Below are 18,798 nucleotides of genomic sequence, written 5' to 3' on the forward strand. Positions count from 1 at the left end.
GTTGGCGTGCGGAGCAGTTTTTAAAGAGACTTCAACATTGATGTTAGTGTGCTGAAATGACTCCATTTACTCTATTTAACACAGAGGAACAAGAATAAGAGTACAAAAAAAATTAAGAGAAAAGCAGGGATTTGCTGGGCAAAGCAGGGCGCGGGTACTTCTAGTCATTCATCAGTCTCTCTTCACGTTCCTCTTAGTATTAAGAGAGTTTAGAAGTATGGCCACTGGACAGTCAGCAGGTCAGTGAGGCAAAAATTATTTCATCATTGAATATTCACTGAAGTGTTTTGCTCATAATGGTAGTACTCATCAGTACAACAGTATTGCCGTAGATTATATGCTGTTAAAGAAAAGAGTGAAATGTAGAGAAACACTGAGCTCCCACTTCACTAAAACTTACGGCAGAGAAAAAGAGGCAGGGAAATCAAAAAGAAAACATGAAGGTAGATGAGTCTTTCTCACATATTGGTTTCACTGCTTCGTTCCATCGCAACAGATGTTCTACCGTCACAACAAAAGAATTAGGCAAGACAGGGTTGCAGAGAAAACAAGGTGTATGAGGAGGGAAGGAGGAAGGATAGGCGGGAAGAGGCAGGTGCAGAAGTAGAAAGAGGCGCCTGAAAAGAAATGTAACAGAGGAAAAGTGACAGAAAAAGATTTTTAAAAAGATAAACTTTGAGAATCAGAGGAAGAAAGAGAGGACACGCAGAAAGCTTTGCTAAGCAACAACACAGAGTAAAGCTTGTGTGTATTTTTTCCAACACACTGAGACAGGAAGAGATATTAATGAAGGAGGCCCATATGCTGCACACATGGTACCCACTCAAAGCTTTAACATGTAAACAGCATCCAGTTATCTAACCTATTCTTGCCTAGAGTTACTGAAGAAGACTGTAAGTACCATGAAATATTTTTTCTGCCATTTGCAGTATATGTTAAAGGTTACCTGGTGCAATCAAATATCTTAAATGTGAATATGATGCCATGGGAGGCAAATGGTTAGCTTAGCATAGCAATAAAATAAAATGCTACCAGTCCAGCACATAACCCACACTACCCACTGATAAAACAACAAATTATAGTTTCTACATATTTTTGTACTGATTAAACAGAATATAATAATGTATATAGTACATATATGTAACATAATATAACAGACATAATATGTAAACTCTATAGGTACTGTTTGGTCAATTTTATGCCCTTAAAATAAGGGCATAAAAAGTCATGGCATACATCTTCTTACTTCTATGTCAGAGAAAACATTTCACAAAAAACAATGAACTTTATTTTTTTAAATATAAGCAGACGATCAGATTAGCTTAAAACAACCCTTCAGACGAAAGCAGGCGGATGACATAAAATCAGAAATTGCCAAACAAACTGAAAAAAACAACTGATGTTTTCGATGTGTGTGACAGTCTGTGTTTGGAAGGATTTGTGGATTGAGAGAGACCTCGCTCAAAAAAGGGGAAAAAATGAGAAAACTTCTGTCTGATTGCAGCAGGAGCTCAAGAAGGACAGTGCACATAATTATACAGTCAAACAGTTAAACCCATACAGCGGGCTGAGTCACTCACTGGAACAAAAATCTATATAAATGAAGACTTCACAGATGCAAAAGAAGGAAAAGGAAGGAGCTGATGCAGAGTTTAATCCGGAGCTGATAGCTGCGACGGCGAGGGGGAAATTTCATATGTTCAAACTGATTACAACAACAAAAAACTCATAGACTTAAAATAATGACCAATCTACAATCTGCAAAAGTTTGCTGTACAATATGATCTAGCGCTGAGCGCTTCTCATTACACTGAACATCATCCACATGAACTGGAAAATCACACTGATAACAGCTTTTTCCTCAGCACCACTAGCTGTCACACTGATGAGCGGTTTAACAGCATTACAGCTACACATGAAGAAGTTATAGATGGTGTTAATAAATGGAAAAAGAAAACCACTAACTCAAAACTTCAACTTATCACACCAAACTGGACAATTTCCTGACAGCATGAAAACAGCAAAACTCAAAACTGGTGACAAAATGCCACCTCACAAATTACAGGACTGGGTCTCTTCTCACACTCTGTCAATGGAAAATTGTATTTAGTAGTCAGTATAATCTTTTAGTGATATAAGTTTGCTTATGGTAGGATGCTGTTTGTAGTTATTTGTATTAGGAAATGTTTAACCATGTATGCTTAGAGGCATATAATCAATTGTGTAGTGACAGGATGTGTGATTTTCAGCAGGCTTGGTTCACCCCCACATCCTGGGAGCATGGGAAAGAGCTCGTACCTTGTTTTATTGTTTTACGGTAGGATTAACGTAACTACGTCTGTTCTAGTCTAAGTGCTTGAACTGCTGGACTTCCTCACGGTGTTATCAAGGGTGAACCATCTAGGGTGGGGGAGACTACCCTCTTCCTGACCAAGGGTGTACCTTTTGTGCTTTATGACCCTTTGATCAGCAGCACACACACACACACACACACACACACACACACACACACACACACACACACACACTGGAACTATAAAATAAAGACCGGGGCAGTCTCTGAGCGCGAGTCCCTGAGCCCTCACTCTCGTGCGAGAGCTCAGAGCTGCCCTTGCTAAGCAACAAGTAAAACTGTCTGTGTTTCTCTTCTCTGAAGTCTTTACTGAAGAAGTGTTTTATAATATTTTCCCTAACACACTCATAGAATTTATTTATATAGCGCAAAACAACAGCTGCCTAAAGGCGCTTTATATTAAAAGGTTAAGACCCTACAATAATACAGAGAGACCTCAACCATCACTCAGCCCTGTATGAGTAAACTTGTTGGTGACAGTGAGAAGGAAAAACTCCCTTTTTAACAGGAAGAACCAGTGAGAGGCAGCCATTGCCGCAAGTGAAGGAAGGGTGACAGGACAAAAGACATAGAACAAAGTACTAACGCCAAAAAGAATTTAAAAAAAATTGCAGTTGGGATATTCCTTTGAACTAAAAACGATAAATCAAAAAATAAATCAAACACCATGAAAACATTCTGCAAATGTGCAGATCAAAACTGATCTTAGCAGAGTGAAGCCAGCAGCATCTTGTCTGCCATGCTAAACTTCCATGAGTTTCCCATCAAACACCAAAGGTTTATGCGGTCAATAACAAGACACCCCCAATGTAATCGAGACACACTAGATTTCAGTGGAATCAAAGTAAAGTGTGCATTGTTGTCCTGTGACAACAGCTATCTTTCATGACCACAAGGTGGCAGTAATGCTTGGAAACAGCCTTAATGAAAGGAGAGGAATCGCATTCACTTTAGTTTTAATTGGTGTTTATTTTCAGATTTCATTAAGCAACTGCTAATCACTGCTCACCTTCTTTGTCCTGACAGAAGGCCACTGATCCAAGTGGCCTGCAGTATGTGAGGCCACATATATGATTTTGTACCTTCTGCTCTAAAAAACTAATATGCACATCAGCATACATACAAACCAGTCCCTTGAACAGCTGGTGCGTTACATGTGCTGTACACAAAGTATAAGAGACAAAGCTTTAAGCCTCCTCTGCTCTGTCCTACCTCTGAATCCTCTTTTTTGTCTTTGCTTTCCTTCTCTCACATAAGATGAAACAACCACAAACACATCCAGAGTGCCCTGCAGTTCCACAGATGATCTTATATCACCCTGCACATCACTCAAACTGCGCCCTGCTAGTGCTCTGCACTGTGAAACATCAGACAATAAATTTAACAAATATATTCATAAACATTGTATTTTCAAGTTATAGTATAAAGGGTGAAGTTGAGACAACGGCTTCTGTTTCATGACGAGTCTTTGCCATTAAACGACACCGAGCTGTCCTCGTCTCTCTCCATCCCACTCTGCTGTTCTTACATTTATTCCCCTTTCTTCTTCCCTCCCTCTCTCGCTCTCTGTCTCTCATTAGCTGTGCGTGTGTGTGCGTTTGTGTGTGTGTGCGTATGTGTGTTTGTGCGCGTGTGTGTGTGACAGTAGTCATTTCAGAGTAAGACTGGCTGAAGCCCTTGCAGCAGTCAACCTCTTTGATGTTGAGCCCTGCTGAATTAGGCCATCACCCAGCGGTGCTCTCCTGCCTGCCTGCCTGGCTGCACACACACACTCTAGTCACAAACACAAACAAGGTATGCTTCAAAGTACACACATACAAATCAAAACAAATACACGCTGGAGGGAAGCGTGCACATGCCAAACAGACATTATTTGCTATAGCTGCTCACAAAGGTATAGGACACACACACACACACAGGTCCACATACATTTCATCACTTTCACAGTTTTCGCCTCTACACACTGTGAATTACATTCATGTATGGTAAAGTCCTCATTTTCTCATCTGCTTCCATTTAATAAACATAAATTTGAATTCTTATCAGCGCTTTTCCTCCGAGGCCTCCATACTACAGTACATCAAAAACCGCGCGCAGCCTCGTGAACACACATGCAGAGGAAATGTGGGACATTCAGAGAGAATTTATTCACGAATACAAACTGCAGGAAATAATTTGTTCCTTTTCAATCTCTCTCACACTTTTTTTTGCGGCGGTATGAATCGTATCGCGACGGCTGAGGGGTAACATTTCGCAAATCATTAATGAAAACAGGCTAGAGACCTGATATTTCATAAATGTGAAAATGAAAGGATAGCAGAAATACTTTTGTTTGAAAAAAGGTGAATAAAGAGGGATGATGCAAACACAGGACACTTACAGAAGCAGACAGGTTACAGAGAGAGAAGGGGAAAACCCCTCAAAAGCAACTCAGTTTAAAAGTGTGTCAAGTGGAACCCAGGAACTGGATGGAGCAAGTGATGTCCAAAAAATATTTCAAAAATACAGTGACTGAGAAAAAACAAGAAATATGCCCCAGGGCCACATAACCTAACAGAAGGAACACAAACAAACACCAAGAGAAAGGGAGGACATGGGGGTTGCAGATGAATTGTCAAAAAAAAGAAAATCCTCCTGTGACTTCTCCTAAAAACTCTCTCTTTACCTCAGTGGAAAAACATAAACTCAAAGAAACATGTGAAGGAGGATCCGTAAGGAGTTACATGCTCAGAGAACCGAGCTGCACTACATGTTGACAACATGTTTGATCAAATCAAACAGCTGATGAAATCAATTCAATCAACATGCTGTGCATATTACAGGGTAGAAAATTTTTTAAAAACAACTGAAAAAAAATACGAACCATGTAATTATAGGACAAAAGAGACCATAGAGACCAGTTGGCGATTGCCTGGTAACCACCAATTATTGGAAAAAATAACAGGTATTCGAGCTCTGAAGGTGTCGCAGTTTTTCGAGTTTCACTGCCTCTCTGTGGTTTGTTAGTGGGTGTTAGTGGACAACTACTCACAACAAGGATTTGGGAGCAACAACCTCTGTGAATGGTTTCACCTAGTTAACAACTCAGGAAATACATATTTTTCCCTCACAACGCGAGAAATCTCTTTGGGCAGCAAGTTCTGCAACTGAGGGTGGAAACTATATCAAAATGATAGCAGCTAGCTAGCTAGTTTTTGCTATGTCACATGAGTATTTTAGCACCTAAAGTCTAGTTAGCCACTAGAACATTTGCTATATTTTAGCATGCTACAACAACAGCTATGACCAAGTGTCCAAAGTATGTGGTACAGCCTGTCTGTGGGCTACTCTTGTTTGTGCTGTTGTTTGTGTATCGGCCATGAAAAGTGTGCACTGCAGCCACTGACTGTACTTTTCATGCTGCCTGTTACTCCCTCCCCTTTTTGCCAGCCAATCAGCATTACCCACAAACTTACCCACAGCTGAGCTACCTGCCATTAGCTTGTTTAAGGGCTGCACAATAGCATGAACAGGCACAACAAGAGTAGCATAAAACAAGCATTAGATACTTTTCTTTGTTTGTTTGTTTTTTGTCTTTTTTAATCTGCTGCTTCCTGTGTGCTATGTAAATGTCAAAAACCTTGATTTCCAAGGCTGGGTTTTAAATAATTAGTGATTGTCAGACTGAAAATGATGTTCACCCTTCTGCAACTGCCCCCTCATATTTTTTCTTCTTGTTCAATTAACCAGTTTAACTCCTGCTTTTAGTAAGGTATTAATCATCTGTGACTGATGCAAAATTAATTAACAATTATTCTAAAGGCCAACAATGAAGCAATGCTTAAAATGAGGACACAGCTAATCCAAAGTGAGTTAAGCTACAATGTTAGATTCGCTTTAATCATTTTAACAGGGCTAATAATGTTTATTTATAGACCATTTCTCTAAACCGTTTTATTACAAGCAGATTTTTACTATAGCAGTGTGACACGGTTTGGCTTTGGCTTTTAACATATTGTTAAAGTTATGACATAAAACTGAAGGCGTAATAGAAAAGGTGTGGCACTGTGGACAATATGGACTCGGCTTTTACAGCCTTTAAAAGGCTCCGCTGCTTTCTTTTTTGCTCACTATTACGTATTACTTTTCTTCACTGTTTCTTTTGTTGATAAATGGGCAAGAGACCAAAAAAAAGAAAGGAAACAAATCCACTGCATTGCACGGATGCACATACACTGATTTCTATGGCTTTTGTTGCTCCATGCTTGCTTGATGTTTAGTTGTTGTTGAAAAATTGTATAAACTCTGTATATGGTTAATAATCTAATGGTTAAGCAATGGCAATGCTCCTGAAGTTCTTTTTGAAATGTCATTTGTAATGTGTGACATGTTGTTTTTGTGCCCTTCCTTATCACTGAAGGGCAAATGGCTTTTTACTCCAGTCAGGTCAGCAGCTATTTACTATCTCTAAGGACGCACATGTTCATAAATCTCGCTCTAAATATAAACACATGCATCAAAAACTATTTGAGAATAATAACACTAACGCTAAGCTAAACTTGTCTTACCCATCCTGCATTTCGTCCTCTGTCCTGTGCCTCAGCATATTACCATGTCTGTCATAACGTTGCTGAAGGAGGATGCTAAAAACTCACTGAGCAGAAAAAGGTCAAAAGTAGTATGCGCACTGTTACATGTTATGCTGGAGTAAAACAACAAAATCTTTCAAAAATAAACCTCTTTGTCTCACTCTCTAACTCTCTTTCTGGTGGCCGGGAACAGCCCTGTGGTCAAACTGGAGAGTGGCCAGGGATCTTTCCATCAATTAGCTGTGTCTGCCTTCAACTCCCTGTCTTTCTGTCTGACCCTCTCATTATTTCCACTGTTGTTGGTTCACAAAAGGAGTGCTTGAGAACAAGGGATCCAAATGTAGGGCACTTAAAGAGCAGGAGCAATTGCTTTGAATGTTGTGCAATCGTTCGCAATTCCTGCATAAATTAAATAACTAAAGCAATTTTAAGTGTAGGTGGGTTTTTGTTTATTGGTTGATTGATGGATGTGCTCCTTTTAACTCTAGGTAGGCGAATGAGTGATGAGAGAGGCGGCATACATGGTTCACACAAGATATTTTACATACACACACAGCTATACAACGCATACACACGACTGGGCTTCCCTGCACTCTGTGCTACACAGCGTGTCATTACTGCATATCAATTACAAGGGGAAGTGAAGATCTATTTCTAATTCAATCAGTCAGCGCTGGTGTCACATCCCTCGCTCTCTGGTTTCTCTCCCTGCGTCTCCCGCGCTCTCCGCCTCGCTCTCCTGTTTCCCCCTCGCTTGATTCCCATCGATGCATTTCAGCTATTGTGGGGCTGGTGGATCCAGGAGTCAGGTGTGTGTGTGCGTGTGTGTGTGTGTGTGTGCGTCATCCTCTTCAGGAAACAGTTTTAGCTAAGTTTTGTACTTCTGGAAAGATGACACTTTCAGAGAAGGGAGGTAATCCTGGCCTGACCTTGTTTCTCAGGAAGGCTTGCAGAGTCTTTGAGATGCTGTGTTGTTATTGTCAAAGATGAGTGCAGTTGCTTTTATGTTGTTTTGAAAAATGTATTCCATTGATTCCAATGATTAATTGCAGAAACAGGTACCTTTGGTGACTAGAGTTGGGATTCTGTCACCCATTTTCCTCTAAGATTATTTTTTAATAACAAAAAAATGTCATTTTTAAAAACCCAGGATAACTCGTGAACAGGAGGAATTAATGACAAAGACCTGATAAAGAATGAATAGTCGCAGAGTGAACACTGGAGAGATCACACAAGGTACAGGTGGATTCAATCAGACACTAACACAGAAAGTAAAATCACCAAAAACCACATGAGAAACTAACCTTCAACATAAAACAAGAAGTCAATTTTCTACCTTTAAATTCAGACTTATTCAGGTTATTGCACGTTGCCCTAAAATCATCAGAAACATGATATCGAACCAATATTTACCCTGGATGGCATTAGCTTGACCTCCAGTAAAACTGTGAGAAATGACCAGAATATTTCCCTCAACGTGCACATATCATGGACTACATCCTTTCATCTGTGTAGTGTCACTTAAATCACAAATAGACTCTCAGAGTGATGCCAAATTACTAGTTTGTGCCTTTCTTACTTACAAGCTGAAGTATTGTAATTTCTTGTTATCAGCCATTTCTAAAAGCTCCCTGAGAAGTTAATCTAAAATGCTGCAGCAAGAGTAGAAGAGGGACCCCGGAGATCATATTTCTCTCATCTTAGCTTCTCTTTAGTGGCTTCCTGCTAAATCCAGAATTGAATTTAAAAATCCTTCTCATATATGAGGTCTTGAATAATCAGGTGCCAACATATCTTAAAGACCTAATAGTATCGTATTACCCTAACAGAGCACTCCGATTGGAGGTTTAATTGTGGTTCGTCCTGTGGAACCAGGTTAATTTGGGGGATAGAAACCATGTCTAGTTTTAAGATTAGAATCAAGACGTTTTGTTTTTTAAAAAATGTTTATAGTTAGAGCAAGATCAGGTGATGCTAAACCATGTCTTAATTATGCTGGTGATCATTTCTCTTCCACTTCCCTATTTGCACTCCAATAATGCAAAGAGGGGGTGAGACGAATGGTTTATACTACAGTGGCCTAGAGACTAAAACACGTGATTTTAGTGGAAGTCAATGAGACACTTCTGGCCATGAAGGTGTCAGGAGGGAGTATCTGTTATCAGATTTTGCTGATATTTGACATGTCCAAGACTCAGCGATGCCCCATCCCCCGACTATTTATAATGTGGGAAATAATTTTTTCTTTTTTGTTTTGTTTTTTTAAATAATGAATAATTAAACTTGTATTTAAAGAGTTAAAATCCTGAATGTTTTGATCACTTTATAAGGGCTCAAGCTGATTAAGTGAAAAAAGGGGGAAAAAGATTTTTTTATGGCAGATTTTGTGTGTGTACATTTTGGTCCACCAAGGTGTCGAAAGGGTAAAAATTTGAAGCGGGCATAAGGGTTAAATAAAAATATACATGACCATTCAATCGTCATAATAAAATACCAAAACTAAATAAGATGGAGGTTGTGGTTGGGTGATGAGTGCCTCAGCTGAGTAGCTGTCAAGTTACAGTTGAATGCTTAGCTGTACGCCTGCAGGACTGTGAGCGGGCATTTTCAGTTAGCCGATAGCGATGCAGCTGTGAATGTGCAAGTTCATCCGACTTTCAGCGCTGTAAACAAATCTGTCAACTTTTCTGCAAGGTGTGTTTGTGTAATTCAGCTTGAGTTTTGAGTGCTCAATTTCCTCGTCAGCTGTCCTTGTTTTCACTCAAACAGAGGCCTATGGTAAGTGGTGTTTTCTCGTGTCCTTGTTGACCTGCAGATGTAAAAATAACAAAAAATGAAAACAGCTTTTTGAATATATTTGTTATTTTGATTAGGAAATGGACATTTTGTAATGTGGCCTGAAAGAAGTGCACAAATCACGCCCGCAGCTAATTCGTTCTTGCATTCCTGACTAAAGAGCTTAAAGAGCTTTTGCATCACTTTCTGGAAATGGAAACATAAAAAACATTTAAAAATCATCCCCATCCATTCATAAAAAAAATGTCAGCCAAATAAGGCCAGAGTTATAGAGAGGAGAGCTGCTTTTCTCTCTTTGTATGGTTTAATGCGCTTATTCCTCCTGAGAATATTCTCTCAATTAGCATTTTCTTTGATCAACTTTTAGATATTTGTTTGATATTTGCTTCTCTCTCTCTGTCTTTCATAGATCACAACCATTTAAACAATGCAGCTTTATCTCCTCTGGGTCCAGCCATGGCTTTGTCTCACCCTCACAACAACCTGGGAATTGGCTTCAACAAGTATGCCTCACTCAAGGCTGTGGGTGAGTAACACATACTAAACCTGACTACATGCATACATGTTTACAGCTGTATGTTTGCATGCTTACTCATGGATGCGGCTGCTGGTGTGCACATAACAAGTCACTTGCAGAACACAGACTTACTGTACAAAGGTCAGTGAAGCCAAATGTGTACGGTAGTAGAAAATGATGGGTTTTTTGTATGAGTCTGACTCTTATCCAGACATTCTGAGTTATGAATCATGTTTGAGTGCTGTGGTAGAGTCTAGATTTACCCTGTTACACCAGATTACAGCAGCTGTGATGTAAATATTATGACCATATGAGCCCACCACCATGATTTAAATAATCACCCATTCTCAAATATTGTTCTACCAGTTTGATATTACAAGGATCTAATGTTGGAAAAATACTGCAGGCACTTACACAAGAGAAGAAAATTGCCTAAAAAACAAATGAAAAAAATTACCACAATATCCTCACCACCATGATGCATAAATCAGAGCTGCAACAGAAATTGAAGAAGCTACTTTCTTCTATTGAGTTTTTGAGGAAAACAATGTTAGCAAGGCTCTTTCATGCACCGTAGCACCATCCAGCTTAAACTTTCATTTTGGTCTCTGCAGCTAAATATTAGACACATTATACCGAGAAGCTGTCACTGGCGAGCAGGAGATTAGAAGCAAGGTGCACAGATGCGCACACAAGGCTGATAGCAAAGCTTGGGTTGGTTTGCGCTGTCATCAATAATACACACATAACACACATAACTTGTCCAAATATACAGCAAAAACCAGTGGAAAACCATCAATATGCATGCTGGATTTACAGAGACAAAACATAAAAGTCAGTTAAATTAAAGAAGAACGTACTGTGTGCAACGGGTGAGTTCAACCAGTATAATACTGGCAGGTCCTTCCTGGAAATATTGATCATAACTCAGCAGTGTGAGACTGGTAAAACCAGTAATGATGATGTACTTTTACTTGTAGTGGAATGGTAACTCAGCTGGTTCACATTATAAAACCAAAGCTGTAACATACGTGTGCACACACGACAGAGACTGGCTGAGTGACAGTAGAGTCTGGCCAGCAGCAGGGTGAAGCGTCTAGTTCACGCCTCAAGCTTGCCCTGTGAAAATACATGAATAAACCAACATATCGCACACTCGTACACACGCAGGATGTTGTTCATCCAAATGCAAATGCACACTTGAGGGAGGGAAGTGTAAACGTGTAGATGCAAACAGGGACACGCACACAAAAGCGCACACACGCACCTTCTTCATGTGATCACTTCAGACAGATAAGGACACTGTGACAAAGATGAGGAACAGCAGCTTGGCACATGTGCATGCATTGTTTATTGACATGTAAACGCAGATGTTATTGCAGTAGTTAATGTGTGGATTAAAGTAACTAAACAATGTGGCAACGGATTGACTGGTATCATTATGCAACTTTTCAGTGTTTAGGAAATCAAAATAAATGAATTAAATGATTTTGCCATCACTGGCAGCAGATTTGAACTGATTATTAAGTATAAAACATTTGGAATAATGCTATGGTGTAGGACTTGGATCGGCTGGTGGGATGATCTACTGTGATTGGTTGTTGTGTTGTTTAGCTGCATACACTGGGAGTGATTTGAATTGATGTAATAGCCAAAAATTGTAGAAAGTGGTATTTGGGGACTTCATACATATGCATATACACAGACAGTAGTTGTCTATAATAATGTGCCTGTTGGTAAGGCTAAAATAAGACACCTCACTCCAAACTCTCATTTATAATTCAGTCAGTTCATTCAACACCACTTTCAGGAGCTAAAATGTTGCTTTGAACAAGAGAGAAATATTTACTTTACTTTACTTAATATTGCAAGATTTCTAATTGCAGCCATCAAAACATGTAAGTGATTCCTTGCAGCAGAGCCCACGTGGTGCTGACTACTGTTTTCAAGAATGAAGAAAAAGTTGATCGTTTATATTAAACACATAGAATTAGGACACTAAGCTCGCAAAAACTGAGGCCAGCAAAATGTGGTGTGACTGTGGAAAATGACTGAAGAGAAAAAGAGCAAGAATGAGACAATCTCATCTCATTATTCTGCTCAGTGACTGGGAGACAAAGGCCGACTGCAGCAGCAGCAATCCCCTATCCACAATGAGCGTCAGCCACATTTCCCTGAAAAATACTTCAAAGTATCACATCCTTCACAGACGGAGGTGCAATAACCTCCTCTTTCACTCGATGTCTAGGTATTGAGTTAAGACTGTTTGATGACCCATAGGCTCTTCTCTGTTTTGTAACTGCTTTATTTCGGTCTCTCTCACACACACACACACAGTTTTAGAGTGCTCTGCTTTTTGTCATCAGCGATGCTGATCATCCACGCTCTTTAACTACCGTATGTACCTAAAAGCTTACACAACACCAGAACAACCTACGACCCCTGGCAATGCCCTCTATATCTTCTCCAAAAGCCCTGTGAGCACATCTGCTTTAAAAAGAAATCTGTTTCTGTGACAACATTCATGTGAGACATGAAAACTGTGTGTGTGAAAGACTTGCATATATTATAACGCTTTCATCATGACATTGTGTCAGAACATTTCGAGCAATTTGTTTCTTTTCAATTCATTCCTCCACAATCACTGGATGTGGCGCATAATTTGGGAATGAATAATTTGACAAATATGGAAATGTGATTTTTTGTTTTCTTGCCAACAATCTAATGAGATCCACGTCTTTCAGACATTTCAGCAGATTGTGTTTTATTCGGACAAAGCCAGGCTAGCTGTTTCCTCCTTATTTCATTCTTCACACTGCACAAAAAACAATCCTATCAGCTTGTGCTGTTTCACTTTCAGAAGCTTGTTCTCTTAGAGTTCTCTATTTCTTTTCATTTCTTTAAGTAGTCTTCAGGAATAGTTCTCCAGACTTCTTGAAGGACTTTCAAAGCTCTTCTTTGGATTTTGGCTCCTTTTTATTCTGTTCTCTTCAAAATGATCCCACACTGCTTCAATGATGTTGAGGTCCGGGCTCTGGGGAGGCCAATCCATGACTGACAGTGTAACATTGTGTGTTTTTCTATCCAGGTATGCTTTTACTGCATTGGCAGTGTGTTTGGGATCATTGCTGAAAAGTTAAGCCTACGCAAATCAGAAGCTTTCCAGATGGTATTGCATAGTGGATCAAAATCTGCTTTTCTGTGTTTACACGTTCTGTCGCCCCAACATGACTGCCTGAGATGCCGCCCCAAACCACGACAGAGCCTCCCCCGTGTTTTATTTATGGCTCTAGACACTCGCTCGCTGCCTCTTTCCTGACCTCCTCTGTATGTACTGACAAGATTTGAACCAAAAATTTCAAATTTAGATTCGTCACCCCGTCAGACCTGTTACCACTGATCTTCTGACCACTGACAGTTCGAGTGTAATTTGGCATACCTCAGCTTTTCTCTGTTTTCCTTCCTTAAGGATCGCTCCTTGACAGCCACACGTCCACTGAGATCATTTTTGATGAGGCTACAGTGAACAGTAAACTCCATCTCTCAGGTCTGGTGTCAGGTCTTTGCTCATTTCCTAAGCACATGACTTTTAAATCCATCTGCTGTAGATACCTTTTTTTAAGACTTGCAACTATTTATTTTGTCCTCCACTGGTCCAATTTTCTCAGTTGTTTTAAGGCCAAGATCTGCCAAGTTTTGCCTATAGCTGTGTGGGTATCATCTTGTTGATATATAGATACTTATTTATGCCTGTCTGTTGTCTTTGGTGTTTTTCATAGATACAACCAAAGAAATGGGAACTATAGCCTGTTGCTGCTAGTGACAAAGTGGCTTGAGATACAAGCTCGAGACTTTTGCACAGTGCTATGCAGTAAATGTACTCAGACCAATCATCTTTTCACACATGCTTATCACTTCTCTTACTGTGCAATAAACAAGTCAGTGGGTCCAGAAATCCTTCCTGTGTGGGCAAAGTCATAGCTAGGACACCCAACAATTTGGACAGGACAGCTGACCATCAGCCAGGTGAAACAGCATGTATCTGAACTAAGCTTTGAAATCTTTATTAACACACTTGGACTTCCTGCAGCAGGTAAAACCTCACTTCTGCTTTTTTTGTTAAAAAAAGGGAAAAAATTTAGATTTTAAAATTTGTGTGTAAGAATGAAACATGTCAAAGAGGTCAGGAAACTCTATGACGTCAAACCGTTGCCAGGTGTAGCAGCAGGACTGAGGATCAAGCAGCTCTGATAACTTAATTAAAGTACTGGAGGAAGTAGGGGTGGACTGGCAGGGAGAGCACGGGACAAAGATGCTAAAGGTGAGAGAGGGAGAACGTGATTGGACAGAAACCAGATGAACATGTAGAGGAGACGCTCAGAATCGAGTGTGAAGGCAAGGATTTTTTATAAACAATTACAAACCTATGTGTGACTGACAGAGTTAAATCCAAGTCAGTGACCAGTGAGCGTCAGGTTTACAGCAAGAAAAAAAAACACAAGACAGAAGGTGGAGGGATTTTCTCAAAGAGGCTGTGAAGGAGTGTTTGCCAAACCACTCGGTCTCCAAACTGCGGGCCAAGACTGCCTGAAGTTTTTAATTACATTTTTAACAATCCTGCAGTTTTAAAGGGGAGTACAGACAAAATGCTGTCAATCTGAATTTTGTTTTGATATGCAAGTTACAACACTTGTATAAACTGGAATGAATTTATTATCCAGTGAATGCAGAATTAGGGTGGAAACAGGAAAATCTGCTTTCTGAGAAGAACAGCATAAGATTACAATTTGGATTTTTTTTTCTCTTTGTGGTTGTTGAAACTTTCAGTATATGCTTCAGGACACATAATGTAAATAATAATGAAAAAAAGGTGTTGTGAATTTTTAGACACGTGAACTGGAGGGATCTCAAAGTCTGGCTTTGAAGATGAATCAGCTCCTCTGGTTTAGCTTTTTTTTTTTTTTTTTTACGTTTTGCACTTCATGATGCAATTTCTCTACATGCAGCGATTAGTGAACAACCTGTAGAGACTAATGAGGAAAAGCATAGCAATCTAGTTTTAACATTTCCTTCAGCAATGTTTCTATAAAGGGGAAACCTTCTGATTCAAAACAAATGGAACGTCTGAGCTATGATGTTCTGCAGGGGGGATTTTCTTCTTTCTTGTAGCTTATTCAGTTTTACCACCTCAGCTCTGCCGGACTTTCCTGGTGTTAAATAATTAAAAGCTGAATACTCCTAAGGAAAGTATTGCTTAAAATCTACAGAACACTGCTTTGGAGAGCCAGAAGTTACCAATTCTGTCAGTGAACTGAAATGTAACTTACATGGTGAAAAGGGACAAGCATGATATTTCCATTTGATGTCATGTTATTAAAAAATAAATAAATAAATAAATTAAAAAAAAAATATATATATATATATATATATATATATATATATATATATATATATATATAAAAAACACCCAGCACGCCCCTGCGGGCGGTTTATCCTTCAAGCTCGGGTCCTCTACCAGAGGCCTGGGAGCTTGAGGGTCCTGCGCAGTATCTTAGCTGTTCCCAGGACTGCGCTCTTCTGGACAGAGATCTCCGATGTTGTTCCCGGGATCTGCTGGAGCCGCTCGCCTAGCTTGGGAGTCACCGCACCTAGTGCTCCGATTACCACGGGGACCACCGTTACCTTCACCCTCCACATCCTCTCGAGCTCTTCTCTGAGCCCTTGGTATTTCTCCAGCTTCTCGTGTTCCTTCTTCCTGATATTGCTGTCATTCGGAACCGCTACATCGATCACTACGGCCGTCTTCTTCTGTTTGTCTACCACCACTATGTCCGGTTGGTTAGCCACCACCATTTTGTCCGTCTGTATCTGGAAGTCCCACAGGATCTTAGCTCGGTCATTCTCCACCACCCTTGGGGGCATCTCCCATTTTGACCTCGGGACTTCCAGGTTATACTCGGCACAGATGTTCCTGTACACTATGCCGGCCACTTGGTTATGGCGTTCCATGTATGCCTTGCCTGCTAGCATCTTGCACCCTGCTGTTATGTGCTGGATTGTCTCTGGGGCATCTTTACACAGCCTGCACCTGGGGTCTTGCCTGGTGTGATAGACCCCAGCCTCTATGGATCTTGTGCTCAGAGCTTGTTCTTGTGCTGCCATGATTAGTGCCTCTGTGCTGTCTTTCAGTCCAGCTTTGTCCAGCCACTGGTAGGATTTCTGGATATCAGCCACCTCCTCTATCCGCCGGTGGTACATACCGTGCAGGGGCCTGTCCTTCCATGATGGTTCCTCGTCTCCCTCCTCTTTCTTGGGTTTCTGCTGCCTGAGGTATTCACTGAGCACTCGGTCAGTTGGGGCCATCTTCCCAATGTATTCTTGGATGTTCGTTGTCTCATCCTGGACTGTGGTGCTGACACTCACCAGTCCCCGGCCCCCTTCCTTCCGCTTAGCGTACAGCCTCAGGGTGCTGGATTTGGGGTGAAACCCTCCATGCATGGTAAGGAGCTTTCTTGTCTTTATGTCAGTGGTTTCTATCTCCTCCTTTGGCCAGCCTATTACCCCAGCAGGGTACCTGATCACGGGCAGGGCGTACGTGTTGATGGCCCGGATCTTGTTCTTACCATTCAGCTGACTCCTCAGGACTTGCCTGACCCTCTGCAGGTACTTGGTGGTTGCAGCTTTTCTAGCGGCCTCTTCATGGTTCCCATTCACCTGCGGGATCCCCAAGTACTTGTAACTGTCCTGTATATATATATATATATATATATATATATATATATATATATAAAAATAAATATGAGATTTTAAGTAGTTAATTTAATGCAATGCAACTCATCAAACCATGAAGCGGATTGGCTAGAGCACCAGAAGTCCGCAGGCTCTACTGTCCATAAGCAAATAATAGGAAACTGGGACTACAGAATTTTTGTTCTTGCTGTAACACTTAGATGGGCAGAAACATGAAACCACGAATCCATCCAGCCATCTGTCAACAGTTCAGGGTGGTGGTGGTTTAATGGTGAAGGGGGATATTTTCTTGGCACGCTTTGGGCCTCTTAATACTAACTGAACTTGTGTAAATGCCACAGACTACCTGAGCTTTGTTGCTGACCGTGTCCATCCCTTTATGTTGACAGCAGAGGTAGGCAGTAACGCGTTACTTGTAAAGCGTTACTGTAATCCAATTACTTTTTCAAGTAACGAGTAAAGTAAGGGATTACTATTGCAAAAACGGTAATTAGATTACCATTACTTTCCCGTAGGAACGCTGCGTTACTGCGTTACTAAAACCGTGATTTTTTGCGAGAATGTCTCATGATAGTGACGTAAGTGAGTGCGACGTTCGTGACAACAGCTGTGTGCAGATCAACAGTGGATCATATATCGAGTGCGGGAGAGAGTATGAGCGTGCAGCGTTTAAAGCGTGGAAGTACTGACCTTACTTTGTAAGGAACATTAGCGTCCATTGTGCATGGGAAGAAAACTTCTTTTTACAGCGAAAAAACCCTTCCAAGCAAGCACCGAGTGCGCTATGACGTAATGGGAAATTCACAGAGAAACTCGCAGATTCTTCCACTGCCCGCTGCGACACACCTGCACCAGGGTAAACCTCCGCCTACCCCACTCCTGCTTTACAGGTGAAAATAGAGCAAAAGGACCGCTAGTCTATGACTTTATTTATTTTCTGCTGTGTGTTACTTGCATCTAGTGAATGTAAACACACAAAAAAATATTTTTTATGTGCTGGAATGTGCAGAAAATAGGTTTAAATATTAAACAAATTTCTTCCAGTCAGAGAATGTTGCATATAATTAAATTTTTGCTTGATGCATAAAGTTAAAAGATTAAAACTAATAAAACAAGTTTTAAAAAGAGACTTTTCCACTGGATTACATTTTGTATGATGGATTATGCAGAAAAAGTAGAATTGGGCTGAAAGATCGATCGCTTTATCACCTATTCAGGTTGTAAATCGTGTTTTTAAAAAGTAACTAAGTAAGTAAGTAATTAATTACTTTTGAAAATAAGTAATCAGTAAAGTAATGGGATTACTTTTTGGGGTAGTAATCAGTAATTAGTTACTGATTTCTTTTTTCAAGTAACTTGACCAACACTGGTTGACAGTGTACCCATCTTCTTCCAGCAGGATAGCACACCATGTCACAAAGTTCAAATAATCTCAAACTGTTTTCTTGAACATGACACTGAGTTTTCTGTACTCAAATGGCCTCCACAGTCACCAGATCTCACTCCAATAAAGCATCTTTGGGATGTGTTGGGAATGAAGATTAACGTCATGGATGTGCAGCCGACAAATCTCCAGAGAAATGTCACCCCAAAATGAAACTGTGGCATTTTTCAGTACACTTGTATTATTATTTATCCAGGTAGATTAATTTGGTGTGAGTTGCCTAATTTTGCAGTTACCTACCATATCTGCTCTTTTTCTGTGTAACTGGTCTAATTGGCACTTGCTTTGTAGTGCTTGGAGCGTTTACTCCACAGGTAAGCTTATAAACTTAGCAGCATTGTAATATGATATCACAACCCTCACAAACCTT

General features: G+C 40.3%; 1 protein-coding gene across 1 annotated transcript in view; it reads left to right on the forward strand.

The window, feature by feature from the left end:
• LOC308412281 (protein shisa-8) overlaps nucleotides 1-18,798 on the forward strand; it is a 135,651-nt gene that overhangs the window by 103,492 nt on the left and 13,361 nt on the right. The window contains exon 4 of the mRNA XM_080906510.1: nucleotides 10,127-10,243. Within this exon, the coding sequence (XP_080762636.1) occupies nucleotides 10,127-10,243 (117 nt within the window). The remainder of the gene's footprint in view (nucleotides 1-10,126; nucleotides 10,244-18,798) is intronic.

This window comes from Rhamphochromis sp. 'chilingali' (genome assembly GCF_963969265.1).
Source record: "Rhamphochromis sp. 'chilingali' genome assembly, chromosome: 15".
Classification (NCBI taxonomy): domain Eukaryota; kingdom Metazoa; phylum Chordata; class Actinopteri; order Cichliformes; family Cichlidae; genus Rhamphochromis; species Rhamphochromis sp. 'chilingali'.